Source organism: Lissotriton helveticus, chromosome 3_1, assembly GCF_964261635.1.
Source record: "Lissotriton helveticus chromosome 3_1, aLisHel1.1, whole genome shotgun sequence".
In the NCBI taxonomy this organism is placed as follows: domain Eukaryota; kingdom Metazoa; phylum Chordata; class Amphibia; order Caudata; family Salamandridae; genus Lissotriton; species Lissotriton helveticus.
Window position 1 is genome coordinate 318934353 of NC_136061.1, and position 15532 is coordinate 318949884.

General features: G+C 48.4%; 1 protein-coding gene across 6 annotated transcripts in view; it reads right to left on the reverse strand.

Moving 5' to 3' along the window:
- Positions 1–15532, reverse strand: part of LOC144822411 (multidrug and toxin extrusion protein 2-like) — an 877798-nt gene that overhangs the window by 290182 nt on the left and 572084 nt on the right. For all 6 annotated transcript variants that reach the window (XM_078679885.1, XM_078679890.1, XM_078679888.1 and 3 more), the window contains one exon: positions 11427–11559. In XM_078679885.1, the coding sequence (XP_078536011.1) occupies positions 11427–11559 (133 nt within the window). The remainder of the gene's footprint in view (positions 1–11426; positions 11560–15532) is intronic.

Here is a 15532-nt window from a genome sequence, read left to right on the forward strand (position 1 = left end):
ATCATTGGAGTGACGGTCACCTTGCCCTCGAACGATTGGTGAACCTGTTTCCATTGGTTGTCTAGTTGCTCCTGTAGAGGACGCATCCTCAGTCTGCAGTGAGGAATCAGGGGAATACATTATGACATTACCCCCAGTAGAGATTTGTAGCGGCGTACTGAAAGACACCTTCTTTCTTGTAAGTCACGAGCCAAGGTTTGTAGTTTCTCCCTCCTTTCCAGGGTCGGAAAGGCTTTCGAAAGCTTTGAATTGAGGATGGCTCCCAAGAAACGCTCTTTTCCGGACGGGAGTAGGGATGACTTTTCCTTGTTTAAAGTGAGTCCCAGATTTTGAAACAAGTTTGTACAGGCCCGAACAGCGTCCCGCGCTGCGTCCCTGGATGGGGCCTTCAGCAACCAATTGTCCAGGTAGGGGGAAGACTTGAAAATGGTTTCTTCGTAGGAATGCCGCTACAGGCGCCAGCACCTTTGTGAAAATCCTCGGGGCTGAGCGAAGACCAAAGGGTAAAACCCTGAATTGAAAGTGGCTCTTGGCTACTGTGAATCGTAGAAACCTTCTGTGTGCTGGGTGAATCGGGACATGGAAGTACGCGTCCTCGAGATCGAGCGTGGCCATGAAATCCCCCGGGCTGATGAGCCGCAAGATGTCCTGGAGAGAGACCATCCGGAAGGACAGGGGGAGGAGACAGGTGTTGAGCTCCCTGAGATCTAAAATGGGGCGCCATTTCTCCAGCGTTTTCTTTACCAGGAAGAACCTGGAATAGAATCCTTGTCCCTTTTGATTGGAGGGGACCGGCTCTATCGCTCCCTTCTGGAGCATCTCTTGGACTTCGAGCCGCAGGAGACGCAGGTGTTTCGATAGAATGGCTGCAGGGGGCTTGGGTGGAGGGACTTGCGTAAATTCCAAGGTATGTCCTTTCCGAATGATGTTGAGCACCCAACGGTCCGATGTTATTTTGGACCAGTTCTGAAGGTATTTGGTTACCCTGCCTCCAACTGATGACTTTTTGGAGGAGGGTCCAGTAGGAAGAGCCAGGAGGCAGCTATTGGCGCTTGGACGTATCCCGTCCCCAGCTAGCCTGTTTCCCCTTATTGTAAGGCCTGGGGTAGTTAGAAGATTGGCCTTATCTCTGTTGATAAGGCTGGCGGTACTGCTGGGAACCTGAGCCAGTGGATGAATAACGCTGCTGTTGATAGAATCCCCTGTAGTTATTACCTCTGCCTCTGGAACCCTTAAAAGGAGATTTGCAGTATTGAAGGGTACCCAAGGATCTGGCAGTTTTCGTGTCCTTTTTGATCTCCTGAAGAGTGTCATTGATTAGCTTACCAAATAGTGCTTCCCCATCAAAGGGAAGTTCCAAGACTTTGTTTTGAATCTCTGGTCGAAACCAGTTAGCCCTCAGCCACCCTTGGCGACGGAGGACTGCAGCCCCAGCCAAGGAATGAAACATGCAATGTCCATGGCACAGTCAATGATCTCCATTGACGTCGCCTCTCCCTCCTGCAAGATCTTTTTTGCCTCTGATGTTGATTCTGGAGGTAGCTGGTCCAGGAACGGAGCAACATCACACCAAAGTTGGCGGTCGTATCTGCGCAATATCGCCAGGGCATTGGCAGCTCGCACCAGAAGACTCGCCATTGACGAGAATCTTTTCCCAGCATTATCCAATCTTCGCCCTTCCTTGTCCGGAGGAGTTGTTAAGGGAGCAGAGGGGTTGCGGGATTTCCTCTGCGCTGCTAGCGAAATAACTGAGTCTGGTTTGGGATGGCCCGTTAAGGCCACCGGCCCATCGTCAGGTGCTCTGTATTTCTTATCCAGACGCGGTAGCACAGGGACCACCGTCGCTGGGTTCTTCATAGCCTTCAGGCCTTCCTTCCAAAGATGGTCTACTATAGGTATGGACCTTGTTGTCTTCCGGTAGGGTTCCTTGAAGTCGTACAAGAAACAATCCGTGGCCACCGCAGGCATAGCCAATTTGAACCTGCCAGCTGCTCTTTCCATCAGCTGATGGAAACCTCCTACGTCCGCTGGCGGGGAATCTACTGGATCCATAACTGCAGATGAAGGGTCCGGAATGATGTATTCATCCCATTCAGTCGAATGTACAGATTCATGATCCGAATTTTGATCCTCATCCGAGGAATCATCATGGGCATCTGCCGGCCTGGAAGAATTTTGCGGAAAGATGTCTGAGGGGACACCTGAGCAGGTAATCCAGGAGCAGCCGTTGAGGCAGAAGCCAAGACAGGCGTTAGCAGGCGCTCCTGGAACCAGAACTGGCCTAGATTTGTAGTCCTGCAGCATCTTATGCAGGTCCTGTAGGAATGAAGATGGTACTGTAACCATATCCTGCCCAGAATAATGTTGTGACCGGGCCGCCTGATGATGTCCACCATCCTCCTGGTCATATCCCCCTTCAGAGTCCGTCTCTTGACATTTGACCAGAAGTTGAGAGGGACTATTGGCATAGCCATATGGGTCTTGGTCATCCTCATCTGACTCCCCTTCCTCAAGGAGCAAAGCTGGTGGCAAGGGGGTCACTCTCCTAGGAGATGTCATCTCCGGCGTTATTCTTGTGACTGAAATTGTAATCCTTTTTTCAGATGACAATATCGTTGATGGTTCCGTAGACGATGGTTGCACACTCCTTGACGAGATTGGAGTCATCGATGTCGTCGACGATGAAACTGTTGACGATCCAGCTGTCGTTAAAGTTGTCGTCGTCGATGCTCTCGTCGACGACACTGTCGTCGTCATCATCGTCGTCGACGCTGTCACTCTCGTCGTCGATGCTGTGGTACTTGTCGACGCCTTCGTCGACGATGCTGTCGTCGGCAAACCTCCCGTCGACGCTGATGAACCTGTCGTCGACGCTTCCTTCTTCGATGACGATCCCTTCGTCGACGAATCCCCCGTCGACGAGGTCGTCGAGGAACCAATTTCAATTTAGTCTTCAATTTCTTCGTCGACGGAAACTCCGCCGTCAACGCCGAGGACTTGGGACTCCTCTCAGAAGATTGGGAAGAGAGTTTCTTGAAGGCTGGGTCAGTCTTCGCACCCTTGGAAGGCGTACATGGTCCTACCCTCTCCTTTTCACCGTGGTGAGGAGATTCGCTTGGACCTAGGCTCTCAAACTCTCGGGGGTCTTTTTTGAGGCCTTAGAGGGATATTCCTTAGAAGGAGAAGGGGAACCCCTACCCCTTTTGACTGACCTTCTAGATGACACAGCTGATGATGACTCCTCACTGTCACTGGAAACTCCATGTTTCCTCGCCTTCTGTTTCTGAAGCCAGGTCAAAAGTCTACCAGCACGATCCCGGAGGGTCTTGGTAGAGAAAGTGCGGCAGATTTTACAGTCCTCCGCTTTATGATCCTGATAAAGGCAATAGATACAATCCTTATGCCTATCTTCCACAAACAACCTTTTCTTGCCACAGGTTTTGAAAAGGGCCTATCCTTGTCAGCCATCCTTAAACAATACTGTTGAGAAAGTCTGTAGAAAATCCTTTGAATAGAGAAGAAATGAGCAGACCTTAAAGGAGACTCCCTAAGCACAACGTGCGGTAGAAAGTCTGAGGCTCTGAGGTTCCTTCAGGAGGGTTCTAAGGGGGGAGGCACTTCTGATTGGCTGATGCCTAGGTTTGGTCTCTTTTACAAAAAGAGGGTGATATGCTACAAAAGGGAATGAGGCCTTGGCCTTTTTTCTTTCTCTTTTGTACCTACTGCTATGGTATTTTTGTTACCGAGACTCCCATTCCGACGACGGGGAATGATACAAAAGCATGGGAAACTATGAAAGTTCCAATACTGGGGCAATTTGAGATGCCCAGTTCTCAGTTTTTTAGATACCTCCAATTCCGCCACGCATTGTCCCACAGCCTGGGTGGGGTTAGAGACCCTCCCCGAATTCAGCCCGCTGGAGGCGAAAGTGTTCATGGGAGATCTGGAAACCAAGAAAATATCCCGCATATACCAGACACTGGTTACACATAGTTCCCCTACACTACAGAGGCTCAGGGAGTATTGGGAGGAAGATGTGGGCGGGCTGGAGGAGGAATACTGGAGAGAGGTGCTGGCTGCTCCCCGGGGAGCCGCCATAGCTATGCGTCTTCGCCTTATCCAATTCAAATACTTGCACAGGATCTACTTCACAAGGGTTTGTCTCTGGCGGGCGGGACTGATAGCCTCACCAGACTGTCTCCGCTGCCACAGAGAGGAGGGGACGTTCCTGCACACGGTCTGGAGCTGTGGAGCCCTTGGGCGATTCTGGAACGGGGTCTTGGCCTGTTTGTTCAAGGTATAGGGGTGGGAGCTCCCTCGTACACCACAGTTTGCCTTATTACATGTCATGGATGGGGTTGGGGGTAATCTATATAAAAGACACCGGATGTTACTGGGCCTCACGACTGCCAAGAGAGACATTGCTAAAGGATAGAAGGACCCACGAGCCCCGTCGGTGGCTGCCTGGAAGAGGGGGCTAGACTTCTACATGGGGCTGGAGCAACCGATATTAATGGCCAGGGGGTGCCCGCGGAAGCACTATAAAATGTGGAAGCGCTGGGCAGGCTATAGGGGTGTGTGGCTGGATCCCCCTAGGGAGCAGGAAGATCTTCCCGGGGAGGGGTGACGGGGGGAGTGTGCCAGAGCAAGGGGCTATAGAGTTCGGGAGTCTGGCGGGCTTGCATATGCTTTACCTTTTGTACTGGATATTGTTTAATGGGACTGGGTTGGGCCTGGAGTGGGTAGTGCGACTCGGGGAGGGGGGTTTGGAGGGGTATGGGAGTTGGGGGAATTGGGGTCTGGGGTGGGAGGACGGGGATAAGTGGGTTGGTTAAGAGGGGTTGTTTATTTGCTCGTAATTTTTATGTGTACAGTAAAAAGTCGTGTTGATGCTGTCATGTTAATGCTTGCAGTCATCCCTGGGGTGCAGGGCCCTGCATTATCTGTGCAATCTGACAAAATCTGTTTAAAAAAAAAAAAAAAGAAGAAAAAAAAAGAGTGGAAACTGGGTAAATTGTCACGGTTAAGGGATAACAGGTTAAGGGTAACAGAAGTAAATTAAGTGTAAGGGGCAAAGTAAGTGTAATGGATTAAGGAAATGGGATGAAGACTTAAGTGTTAACAGTAAGGGAAAAGGAATTAAGAGCAAGGGATTAAGAATGCATATTAAGGGTTAGCAAAAAGGGTAGGAATTAAGGTTAAAAGGTTAATTTAAGTTTCAGTGTAACCAAGGTAACGCGGTTACAAGTGTCCATTTCCCCCCCTTTTTTGATTTCTTGTAAAAGGTTAATAGCAAGGAATTTAGGATAAGGGATCAGGGCATGAGTAAAGAGTTACTTGTTCAGGTAAGGGTATGGGGCAAGGGGTTAAGGCTGTTTAGGAGTATCTATGGGTATCGGGAATTTGACAAAGGTGACATTAATAACATGAGACAAAAGAAGTAATTATTTATGGAAAGTGTAAGGTAAAAGTCACAAGGTAAAGGTACAAGCAATGAGATGGAGACGATGGTCATACCCACAGAAAGAGTAAAAAATAATAAACGAGGAAAAAGCTGCAAATAGATGGCAGAATAACCGACAAGAAAATAATTAGTATGTATTCTCTAAGCTGACATTGGTTAGATACAATTATTAGTTTTCCAACTGTGTTTGTACCAAGTTATTGTTGTGTGGTGCTATAATATAATAATAAAAAATTGTTTAACTTAAAAGAATTTCTTGTTCAAATTAATCAATGTCTGTGACCTTCGGTCCTCTAGAATCTCCTGAAACTGCCACACGTGAAGTCGAGTGTGGGACTAAGAAAAAGTACTCCGCAATGGAGACTAGTAGATACTTGTCTGACTGATGGTCGGGGCGTTGTAGTTAGAAGGGGACAATTGTCCTGGATAGATGGCAGTCTGTTTAAAATTGTCTCAGAATACTGAATAATGTGAACAAAGTAGAGGATCAGTTTGAGTGCACTGACTTGTAGACCTGTTCATTGAAGAAGGCTGACATACGGTATCACTTTGTGATCAGAAACTGCCTTAAGCAACCAATCGTTCAGACTAGGACAGACAAAGCTGTCTCTCCATAGAATAGATGCTGCAAGCTCAACAATGCATTTATTGAATGTTCGGCGTGGAATTATGCCCAAAAGGAAGTACCTAGTATTGGTAGTGTTTTTCAGATTTTGAATCTCAGAAATGTGCAGGTAATTGTTTTGGAAGTCTATGAAGTAAATCCAGTGTACCTGTTGTATACAAGAGAAAACCTGATCCAGCGCCAGCAGTTTTTTTTTATTTTTTATTTAACCATGCCTTTTCTACTTTGAGATTCAGAAATGGGTGAAATTCTAGACTTGGACCCTTTTACCTGACTAAGGTGTATCCACAGTAAGTAGATGCCGTTGTACCTCAGATGTTTTGGGACCAATTTTACTGCATTCTTCTGAAACTGAGATTCTACTTCATGTACCAGTCAATCCATGAGAATTGGCCTCAATAGACCTGGTGCTATATTGGTTAGAAAGCCAATCAATCAATCAATCAAGAACATTTATAGAGCTTGCTACTCACCCGTGAGGGTCTCAAGGCGCTGGGGGGGGGGGAGGGGTGCTGCTACTGCTCGAATAGCCAGGTCTTGAGTTGCTTCCTGAAGGAGAGATGGTCCTGGGTCAGACGTAGGTGGGTGGGGAGGGAGTTCCACGTCTTGGCAGACAGATAGGAGAAGGATCTTCCTCCGGTGGTGGTTCTGCGGATCCGTGGGATGGTGGCGAGGGCGAGGCTGGCGGAGCGGAGCTGGCAGGTAGGTAGGTGTGTAAAACTTGAGGCGGTTGTTGAGGTGTTCGGGGCCCATGTCGTGGAGAGCTTTGTGTGCGTGGGTAAGGAGCCTGAACGTGATCCTCTTATTTACGGGGAGCCAGTGCAGGTCTTTCAGGTGGGAGGAGATGTGGCTGTGTAGGGGGATGTCCAGGATGAGTCGTGCCGATGCGTTCTGTATGCGCTGAAGTATTTTCTGTAGTTTGACTGTGGTTTCAGCGTATAGGGCGTTCCCGTAGTCCAGTCGGCTGGTAACCAGGGCCTGGGTGACAGCCTTCCTGGTTCTGGTGGGGATCCAGTGGAAGATCTTACGGAGCATGCGAAGGTTGTTGAAGCAGGAAGAAGTAACGGCGTTGACTTGCTTGGTCATCGTGAGGGAGGAGTCAAGGATGACTCCCAGGTTGCGTGCGTGGTCTGTGGGCTTGGGGGCGGTGCCCAGAGCCGGGGGCGACCAGGAGTCGTCCCAGGCGGAGGGGGATGGTCTGAGGATAAGGACCTCCGTCTTGTCCGAGTTCAGTTTCAGACGGCTCAGCTTCATCCATTCCGCGACGTCCTTCATTCGTTCGTGGAGGCTGGCTTTGGCGGCGGCGGGGTCGTTGGTGAGGGAGAGGATCAGCTGGGTGTCGTCTGCGTAGGAGATGATGTTGAGGCCGTGTTTGCGTGCGATGGCCGCGAGGGGGCTCATGTAGACATTGAAGAGGGTAGGGCTGAGCGAGGAGCCTTGGGGTGCCCCGCAGATGATCTTGGTGGCCGTGGCGCGGAAGGGTGGGAGACAGACTCTTTGAGTTCTGTCGGAGAGGAAGGAGGTGATCCAGTCCAGGGCCTTTTCTTGGATCCCGGCGTGGTGGAGGCGGGTCGTTAGGGTGCGGTGGCAGACTGTATCGAATGCGGCCGATAGGTCGAGGAGGATGAGGGCGGCAGTTTCCCAGTTGTCAAGCATGGTCCTGATGTCATCGATTGCTGCGATGAGGGCGGTTTCGGTGCTGTGGTTCGCTCGGAAACCGCACTACGATGAGTCGAGGGAGGCGTTCGTTTCGAGGAAAGTGGTCAGCTGTATGTTGACGGTCTTCGATGACTTTTGCGGGGAAGGGGAGGAGCGAGATGGGGCGGTAGTTCTTGAGGTCCGTGGGGTCGGCGGTGGGTTTCTTCAGGAGGGCGCTGATCTCTGCGGGTTTCCAGCTCTCCGGAAAGGTGGCGGATGCGAAGGAGCTATTAATGATGTTCCGGAGATGGGGTGCGATGATGGAGTCGGCCTTGTTGAAGATGTGGTGTGGGCAGGGGTCGGCTGGGGAGCCGGAGTGGATGGTGTTCATCACGTGGGTGGTGTCTTTGGTGTTGACGGGGGTCCAGGTGCGGAGGAAGGTGGAAGGGGGCGTTGGTTCGGTGGTTGGGTGCGTGGTCTGGGCGCCGAAGCTGTTGTGTATATCGGCGATCTTGCGGTGGAAGAACGTGGCGAGTGAGTCGCAGAGGTCTTGCGATGGCGTGATGTCGTTGTTGCTGGGGTTGGAGAGCTCTTTGATGATGCTGAAGAGTTCCTTGCTGTTGTGGGTGTTGTTGTCCAGTCGTTCTCTGAATGATGTTCTTTTGGTGGTGCGGATCAGCTGGTGGTGTTTGCGGGTGGCGTTCTTGAGGGATGTCATGTTTCCTGTCGACTGTTCGGGTCACCAGGCTTTCTCAAGGGTGCGGCAGGCTTTCTTTGAGTTCGTCGGTGAACCATAAGGCTTTCTTGCTGCCGGGATTGCTTGGCGGGGTCTTCAGTGGTGCAAGGGCATTGGCGCAGTCGGTGATCCACTGTGTGAGGTTGCGGGCTGCGTCGTTGGTGTCCGTGGTGTTGGTAGGAGGGTTTTGGCTCAGGGACGTGGTGAGCTGGTCAGTGGTGATCTTGCTCCAGCGTCTTCGGGGAACCTGTTGCAGGTGGTGGTGAGTCGTGGTTTTACTGAAGTTGAAGTGGACGCAGCTGTGATCGGTCCAGTGAAGTCCGGTGGAGTAGCTAAAGGAGACGTGGTTCCTGGAGGAGAAGACTGGGTCAAGCGTGTGGCCGGCGGAATGGGTGGGGGTGTTCACCAGTTGCTTGAGTCTGAGGTTGGCTAGGTTGTCCAGCAGGGTGGTGGTGTTGTTGTCATTGTTGTTTTCCAGGTGGAAGTTCAGGTCCCCTAGGATGGTGTAGTCAGTGGAGGCGAGGGCGTGTGGGCTGATGAAGTCTGTGATGGCTTCGCTGAATTGTGTGCGTGGTCCAGGGGGTCTGTAGATGAGAGTCCCTCTGAGGGTGGTCTTGGGGTCGGTGTGTATCTGGAAGAGAAGGTGTTCGGCGGCGGCGAGGGCATCGTCAGAGTTGGTTGTGATGCGGATGGTGTTTGTGTAGACGATGGCAATGCCTCCTCCGGTTTGGTTGATTCGGTCCCTCTGGGTGATCTTGTAGCCGTCCGGGATGGCTATGGCGATGTCGGGGGCTGAGGAGGCGTTCATCCAGGTTTCCGTGAGGAAGGAGACATCCGGCGATGTTGTGTCAAGGAGGTCCCAGAGTTCGACAGCGTGTTTGTGGACGGAACGGGTGTTAAGCAGGATGCACTTGAGGTGGTTGTTGTTGGCGCTTGGTCTGGCGGGTGCGGTGCGGGTCCGGAGGCAGGTGAATTTGCAGGCTTGGCAGGTGAAGGGTCCGTGGGAGCGTTTCGGGGTGGCACGGTAGCAGGCAGGTGATCGGCCGGTGTTGACTGCGTGGAGGGCGGCGGCGTCTTATCTGAGGTGGGTCGCCTGGCTACGTCGGGGGCCAGGGGTTCTGGCGCTGGGTGTGGTCCAGGCGCGGATGGGCGCAGACGGGCTTGCCTTCGGCACGCCAGCGGCACGCCAGCGGCGCGTCCGCTTCGCGGCCTCCATATGAGGGGCAGAGGGAGGGAGGAGCAGCTGGGAGGTGGGAGCAGGGCGGCCAATGGGAGAGAAGGGGGCGGGGCGGCTGGGGGGTCAGCGGCGGGAGAAAAAACTGCGGGAAAAAGACGGCCGGAAAAAGACGGCGGGAGAAGCGGCGAGGGTCACGGAGGGAGGGTGGATGACAAGAAGGGGCGCAAGAAGGGTGAGAGCACAGGGGTGCAGCAAGAAGGGACAGCAAAAGTCAAGTAGGCAAGCAGAAGGCAGTCAAGAGGCAGAGCGGCAAGCGGCAAAACGGAGGAGACAGGCAACACTGCATGAGCCAGGAGGCAGGCGGCATAAAGGGTAACACAGGGGGCTGCGTGGCGGTAGGGGGGAGCGACCTGCCTGGTGACAGGGTCAGAGGTCGCTCTGCCAGAGAATTTGAATATGTATCCATTCTACACAACATTGAAAGCCCATTGGTCTGTTGTAAATCTCTGCTGTGAAAGGGATATGGTTTATAATGTCACTTATACAGAGCGGTGTCTGGTGGTGTTAAAATGCTTTACCTTCTGAGACATATGGGTGCTGGATATTCCTTTTTTGCAGGTCCCTTACTACAGAAAAACGGGATTATGTTGTTGCAGCTCACAAATGCTGTCCCTGCATTTTCCAGTTTGAATAACGTTGGCCCCAATGATAACCCCTAAGCGGAATTTAAGGAACTCCCTAATTTCCCCAATATCTACGGACATTATAATCTCCACTTTATTCTTTATCAGTTGGACCTAATCATTCAAATAGGAACCCAAGAGGGATGCTCTTCTAAAGGCGAGGTTCAGAAATTTCTTTTGGGCCTGAGATGTCACAGACACTAACTGCAGCAAGGAAGTTCTGCTGGATGTTGTTGACGGAATCATTTAGAATGTTTTGGAAACGGTCTCTGAGGCAAACTCTCCTGTACGACATCTCTACGCATATTTTACATCACTAAATGGGATGAGAGTCTGGAAGCAGATGACCAAACATCAACGTCATCCTTTAAAGACGTCTTCCCTTAATAAGACTTACACATGTTGAAGACAGTGGACATGGTGTCAAAGGAAGCAAATTGGGGAGAGCACAAGTCACTCAGAAAAACAAAACATTATCTCCATAATGTAGCTGTCGAGAGACATCAAAACTCCTGACACCGCCATAAACGGAGTTACTGTCAAGAGAAGCATGTGAAAAGATTAGTGTTTAATCATTTTAAGAGACCTGAAAAAAGCAAACTGCTTGAACGATCCTGCAGGGATTGATTGGACAGATTAGCTTCAAGATATTTTTTAAGAAGTTGTGTCCGTTTTCACTCTAGTCACAACTTCTATCTCACTGAAGTTCTCTTTTAGTTTTTTTTTTTTAAAGTATAAATTGGTATTTGCAGTGACTAAGTTGGCTTAACTGGCTGCATTTTTAAATGTTAAAAAGGAAATAGAACATGTTCCTGTTAAACTTTCCAAATTAAAAACATATTTTGAAATACGCTATCTGTGCAGGCAAGTGTGCAGATATATTCTACTGCTAATAAATATCAGAATGAATCAATAAATGGAGTTGACTTTCCTAATAGTTCAAGTTTGTCCCACCTGCTAGTTCACACAGACATGCTACACGAGAATATTTACTTCTTAAGACCTGGGAAATCACCTTTTAGCTTACATTGGCTTGCCAACACACAAAAATGATCGATAATAAGCTATTGTGATTCAGTAACGAGACCACTGTGTGTTTATACCTAGAACTCCAAGTTTGGCTGCAAACATGAGAGAGATTCCAATAGGGAATCCAATGAGATAATATCCAACAGCATTTAATATTGCACCAATTTTCTGTTTCCCTGATCCTCTCATTATTCCACCGGCTGTGGCCTGTAGAGAAAAAAAGTACAGGGTATAAGTAATAAGCCAGAAATAATGCATGAAAATATATATGCATAAATGTCCTCCCCTTTATTAGTAGGTAAAATCTGAAACTCCTTAATACTTTGGGGCGGTTGCATGGGAAGAAAGAACAAAAGCAAATATTGATTACAGAGTACTTTAATAAACAGATATAGGGGACTCATGATGAATCAGATCATTAGAAAACCTTAATAGCATTACAGGATCATAACAGGTAACATTGATATAGTAAAGTTTACACTTTCTTTTGGCCCTTTACCCCCAATCATTTTGTTAAGTCTCTTTTGTAGACATTACCAAACCAGATCCCATACCACTTTAAGAGCTCAGAACCTGCAGCTGGAGTAATTTGGCACCTCATCTTTTAAGTGAACCTTATTTCTTTAGGCGTCTTGAAGCTTGAGGGCATGATTCCACCAGCTGGCAGGTTTCATCCCTATTCTGGCAATCAGCTCAGCAACCAACCCAAACCCCCTCTCCCAACACCCCATCAGTAACTCATGCTTTTTCATTTATCAGCTCCTTTGTTGCTATGGCTGGTAATATTTTAGCACACGTTACACTTTTGAAGACAATATGAGAGTGTTTAGTAGACAATGTAGCCACAAATGTTTCTTTTCTGTATATCTTGACTAACGTGGATATCTTACCTGGATTGTCATCCTAACCTAAATAGCCTACACACTAAGCAGCTGCTTTGCAGACCACATTAAAAGGAGCATGTTTTTAGGAAAGCCAGGATGTCTCACTTAGCTCGGACAGGGTAAGGCGGACCTAATCTGGGCGGACAAGTCTCTTGAGAACAATTCACTAAAGCAAGAAACTATCCTGCATGTTGAGGTTTGGTTGCCCTCTAGCAGTGTGCAGGCCTCCATAACAGACAGCTTTATTGACATTATTTTCCTTTTAACTACCCAAGGAAAAATAAAGTCTCTGAACATCTTGATTGAGTGGAACTATTTTATTTTTACAAAATATGATTTAAGGGTAAAAAGGAGAAATAAGAAAAAATTAAGTAATCAACACAAAACAAAGGACCCGGCCCCTGCAGCTTAGTGCCAGTGATTTGCTGCACTTAAATGCTCAGCGCTTGGCAGACAGCAAAATCCCTGGGGTTCTAACAGCATGTTAGCGAACAAGTGGCAAAAAGCAAGGACTATGTGTCCTTATGTGGCAAATAGTAGTCAGAGAGTTGGGGGCCTGCACAGACTGCTGAGGCTTGGCATCCTTGGGTTGCTAGTTCAACCTCCGTCGATATGATGCCGACTGGAATGAAAGCACATGAAAGGGGGAAAAACTGCCACTTTCAAAGTTGGTGCAGGGGACTGGCGGAGTCAGAGGAGGGTGATTCTCTAATGCAGCTTGATTGACTGACAAAGGTAGGTACAAGAACAGAGGATGAACTGGTGTGGTAAGCAGCGATCTTAGGATCGGACATCTATAAGTAGTCCGAGGGGAAGCATTAGAGACCGATTTTGTGCATAGAAGATGACGAACATGAAAAGCAGAGGTAAAGTTGAGGATGCTGTCTTTTTTGTCTCCAATGGGGGAAAAGATCAACTTTAAGGTAAGAGTTCTCTTTCCTCCATAATCACTCATAAGAGAGCTGATCCTGGCTTCTCTGGAATGGAACGGACAAAAGGGAAGTTTGACAAATTAAACAATTGGGATCCAGAGCTGTAAGGGAAACCTACATCTTGGAAAGTACAGTGGAGTGGTTTGTCAGTCAAAAGGCCAGGCTGTCCTCTTCACTGGTTGTGGCTGGAACAAACAGGAGACTTAATGAAGAAAAATAAGACCCTCAAGTTTTGAATTGCTGGAAACTCAGTGGACTAGAAACCGACAGTGTTGAGAAAAGGATCCTTGGAAATTGTTTTCATGAGAGAAAAGGGAATGCACCCTTCATTGCCAAGTAAGCCATGGAAGATCCATATCTCGAAAAAAAGAAACAACCCAGTATACTTGGAAAGACATCAACGTTTGGTTGTGGGATCTTCAGTAAGGCGATACACCCCCAGAGCAGTATATTCTCTAATCACTGAGTTATCTTGTGACTGGCCAATAATATACTACGGGCCTAGACCAGTATTTCCAAAACTGTGGCTCGTGACCCACCAGTCAATTTGAGGTAGATCGTGAAAGTCCAGGAAATAAATGACGATGTCATTAAATTCTATATTTATCTTGTAACATTGGCTGCGCTTCAAAGACAGAGAATAAATGTCAGGCTACGTCTTCTGACGAAATGCTGCTATTTAAAAAATAAATAAATGGGGTTAGCTGTTCAAAAACTCTCACTTTGCAGTCAAAGAAAGAAAAGTAAAGTGAATAATGTTACAATCTTGATGTGCTACTGGGAGAGTGAAAGGAAAAGCGCTAGTTTGTCATCTTATTGTAAAGATAACAAAATGTAAATAGGCGCAAATAAACTGTACACATTCAGCAGTTAGGAAAGCAAAATTGAAGCACTGTTTTTTGTAATTCTGAAGTGTGATGGAAACAAATACTTTAATAGGACCAAAACAAATCAAGACACTTTACTTGGCGATAAACCCTCACTAAAAAACGTTCTCCACACATTATCATTCGTGTGCAATATAGTTTGATTAGTAAAACTGTGTCTGTGCAAATTTAGGGGCCATTGCAATGGAAAATGTGCTCTGTAAATGACGTGCTACCACAGGATGCTTTAGTTACAATAAATTTTTTTTTTTAAAAACTTACCTCATGTTCATCAAAGCTAGGTGGGCTGCAAATGTTTCTCATTCTAAACATTGGCTTAGGTTCTGAAAACTGTGGGAAGCACTGGCATAGACAATTATTAGGCCAGGTGTAGGGCACTTAAAGTACAAGTTACTTACCTTCAGTAACGATATATCTGTAGGAAACATTAATAGTGATAGATTTCTTACCTTTGAATTACCCCAGGCGTCAGACTGGTTCCGGAAAGTTTTAATCAGCAGTACCCCTGTGCGTCCGTAGGCGTCGTTGTGCTGCTCCGCGTGCGTCGTTGGCGTCTGGATGACTTAGCTGGCGCTACTTAGACGCGCCCACGCACTTGACATCAGTTCTGTACACTACTTTCCACGCCAGGAAAGCAGAGCCATGCAAGAAACTGACCACTGGTGCCATGAAACTAGGACCCTGAAAGGAATGATCTTAACCATAGAAATCAGTTAGCAGAACGGGGAGGATGGGAGGGGTGGTAAGAAATCTATCACTACTAATGTTGCTTACAGATATATTGTTACCGAAGGAAAGTAACTCTGAAAGAAACACGTGAAACACGTAGTGATAGATTCCTTACCTTAGAATAGATACCCCAGCAATACCAACCCCGGTGGTGGGGCTGAGAACCAAGATCACATCAGAAAGTCCTGGAGAACAGAACGGCCAAAGAAGCCATCTCTCCGGACTTGGTTGTCCAGGCAGTAATGCTTGGTAAACGTGTGCAGCGAGGCCCAAGTAGCTGCCTGACAGATGCCATGCAAGGGAACTCCCCGTCCCAAAGCAGTAGTGGCTGCCATCGCCCTAGTAGAATGGGCGCGTAGCCCCACCGGAGGCTCCTTTTTAGCCAAAGAATAACAAGCCTTATTGCACAGAAGGACCCATCGAGAGATGGTCCACTGGTGCACACCCCGACCTTTCTTGGCGCCCATGTAGCCAACAAAGAGCTGGGCATCCACCCGAAACAGTTGTGTGCGGTTGAGGTAGAATGAGAGCGTGCGATTTGGGTCCAGATGGTGGAGCCTCTCTTCCTCTTTAGAAGGATACGGAGGTGGAATGAAGGTGGGCAAAGTGATGGTCGGTGCGATGTGAATGGCAGTGACAACCTTTGGCAGAAAAGAAAGACAAGTCCGCAGAACAACGTTATCCGGATGGACAGAGAGAAAAAAAGGTATATAAAAAAAGAGCCTGGAGCTCACTCACTGTTCTGGCA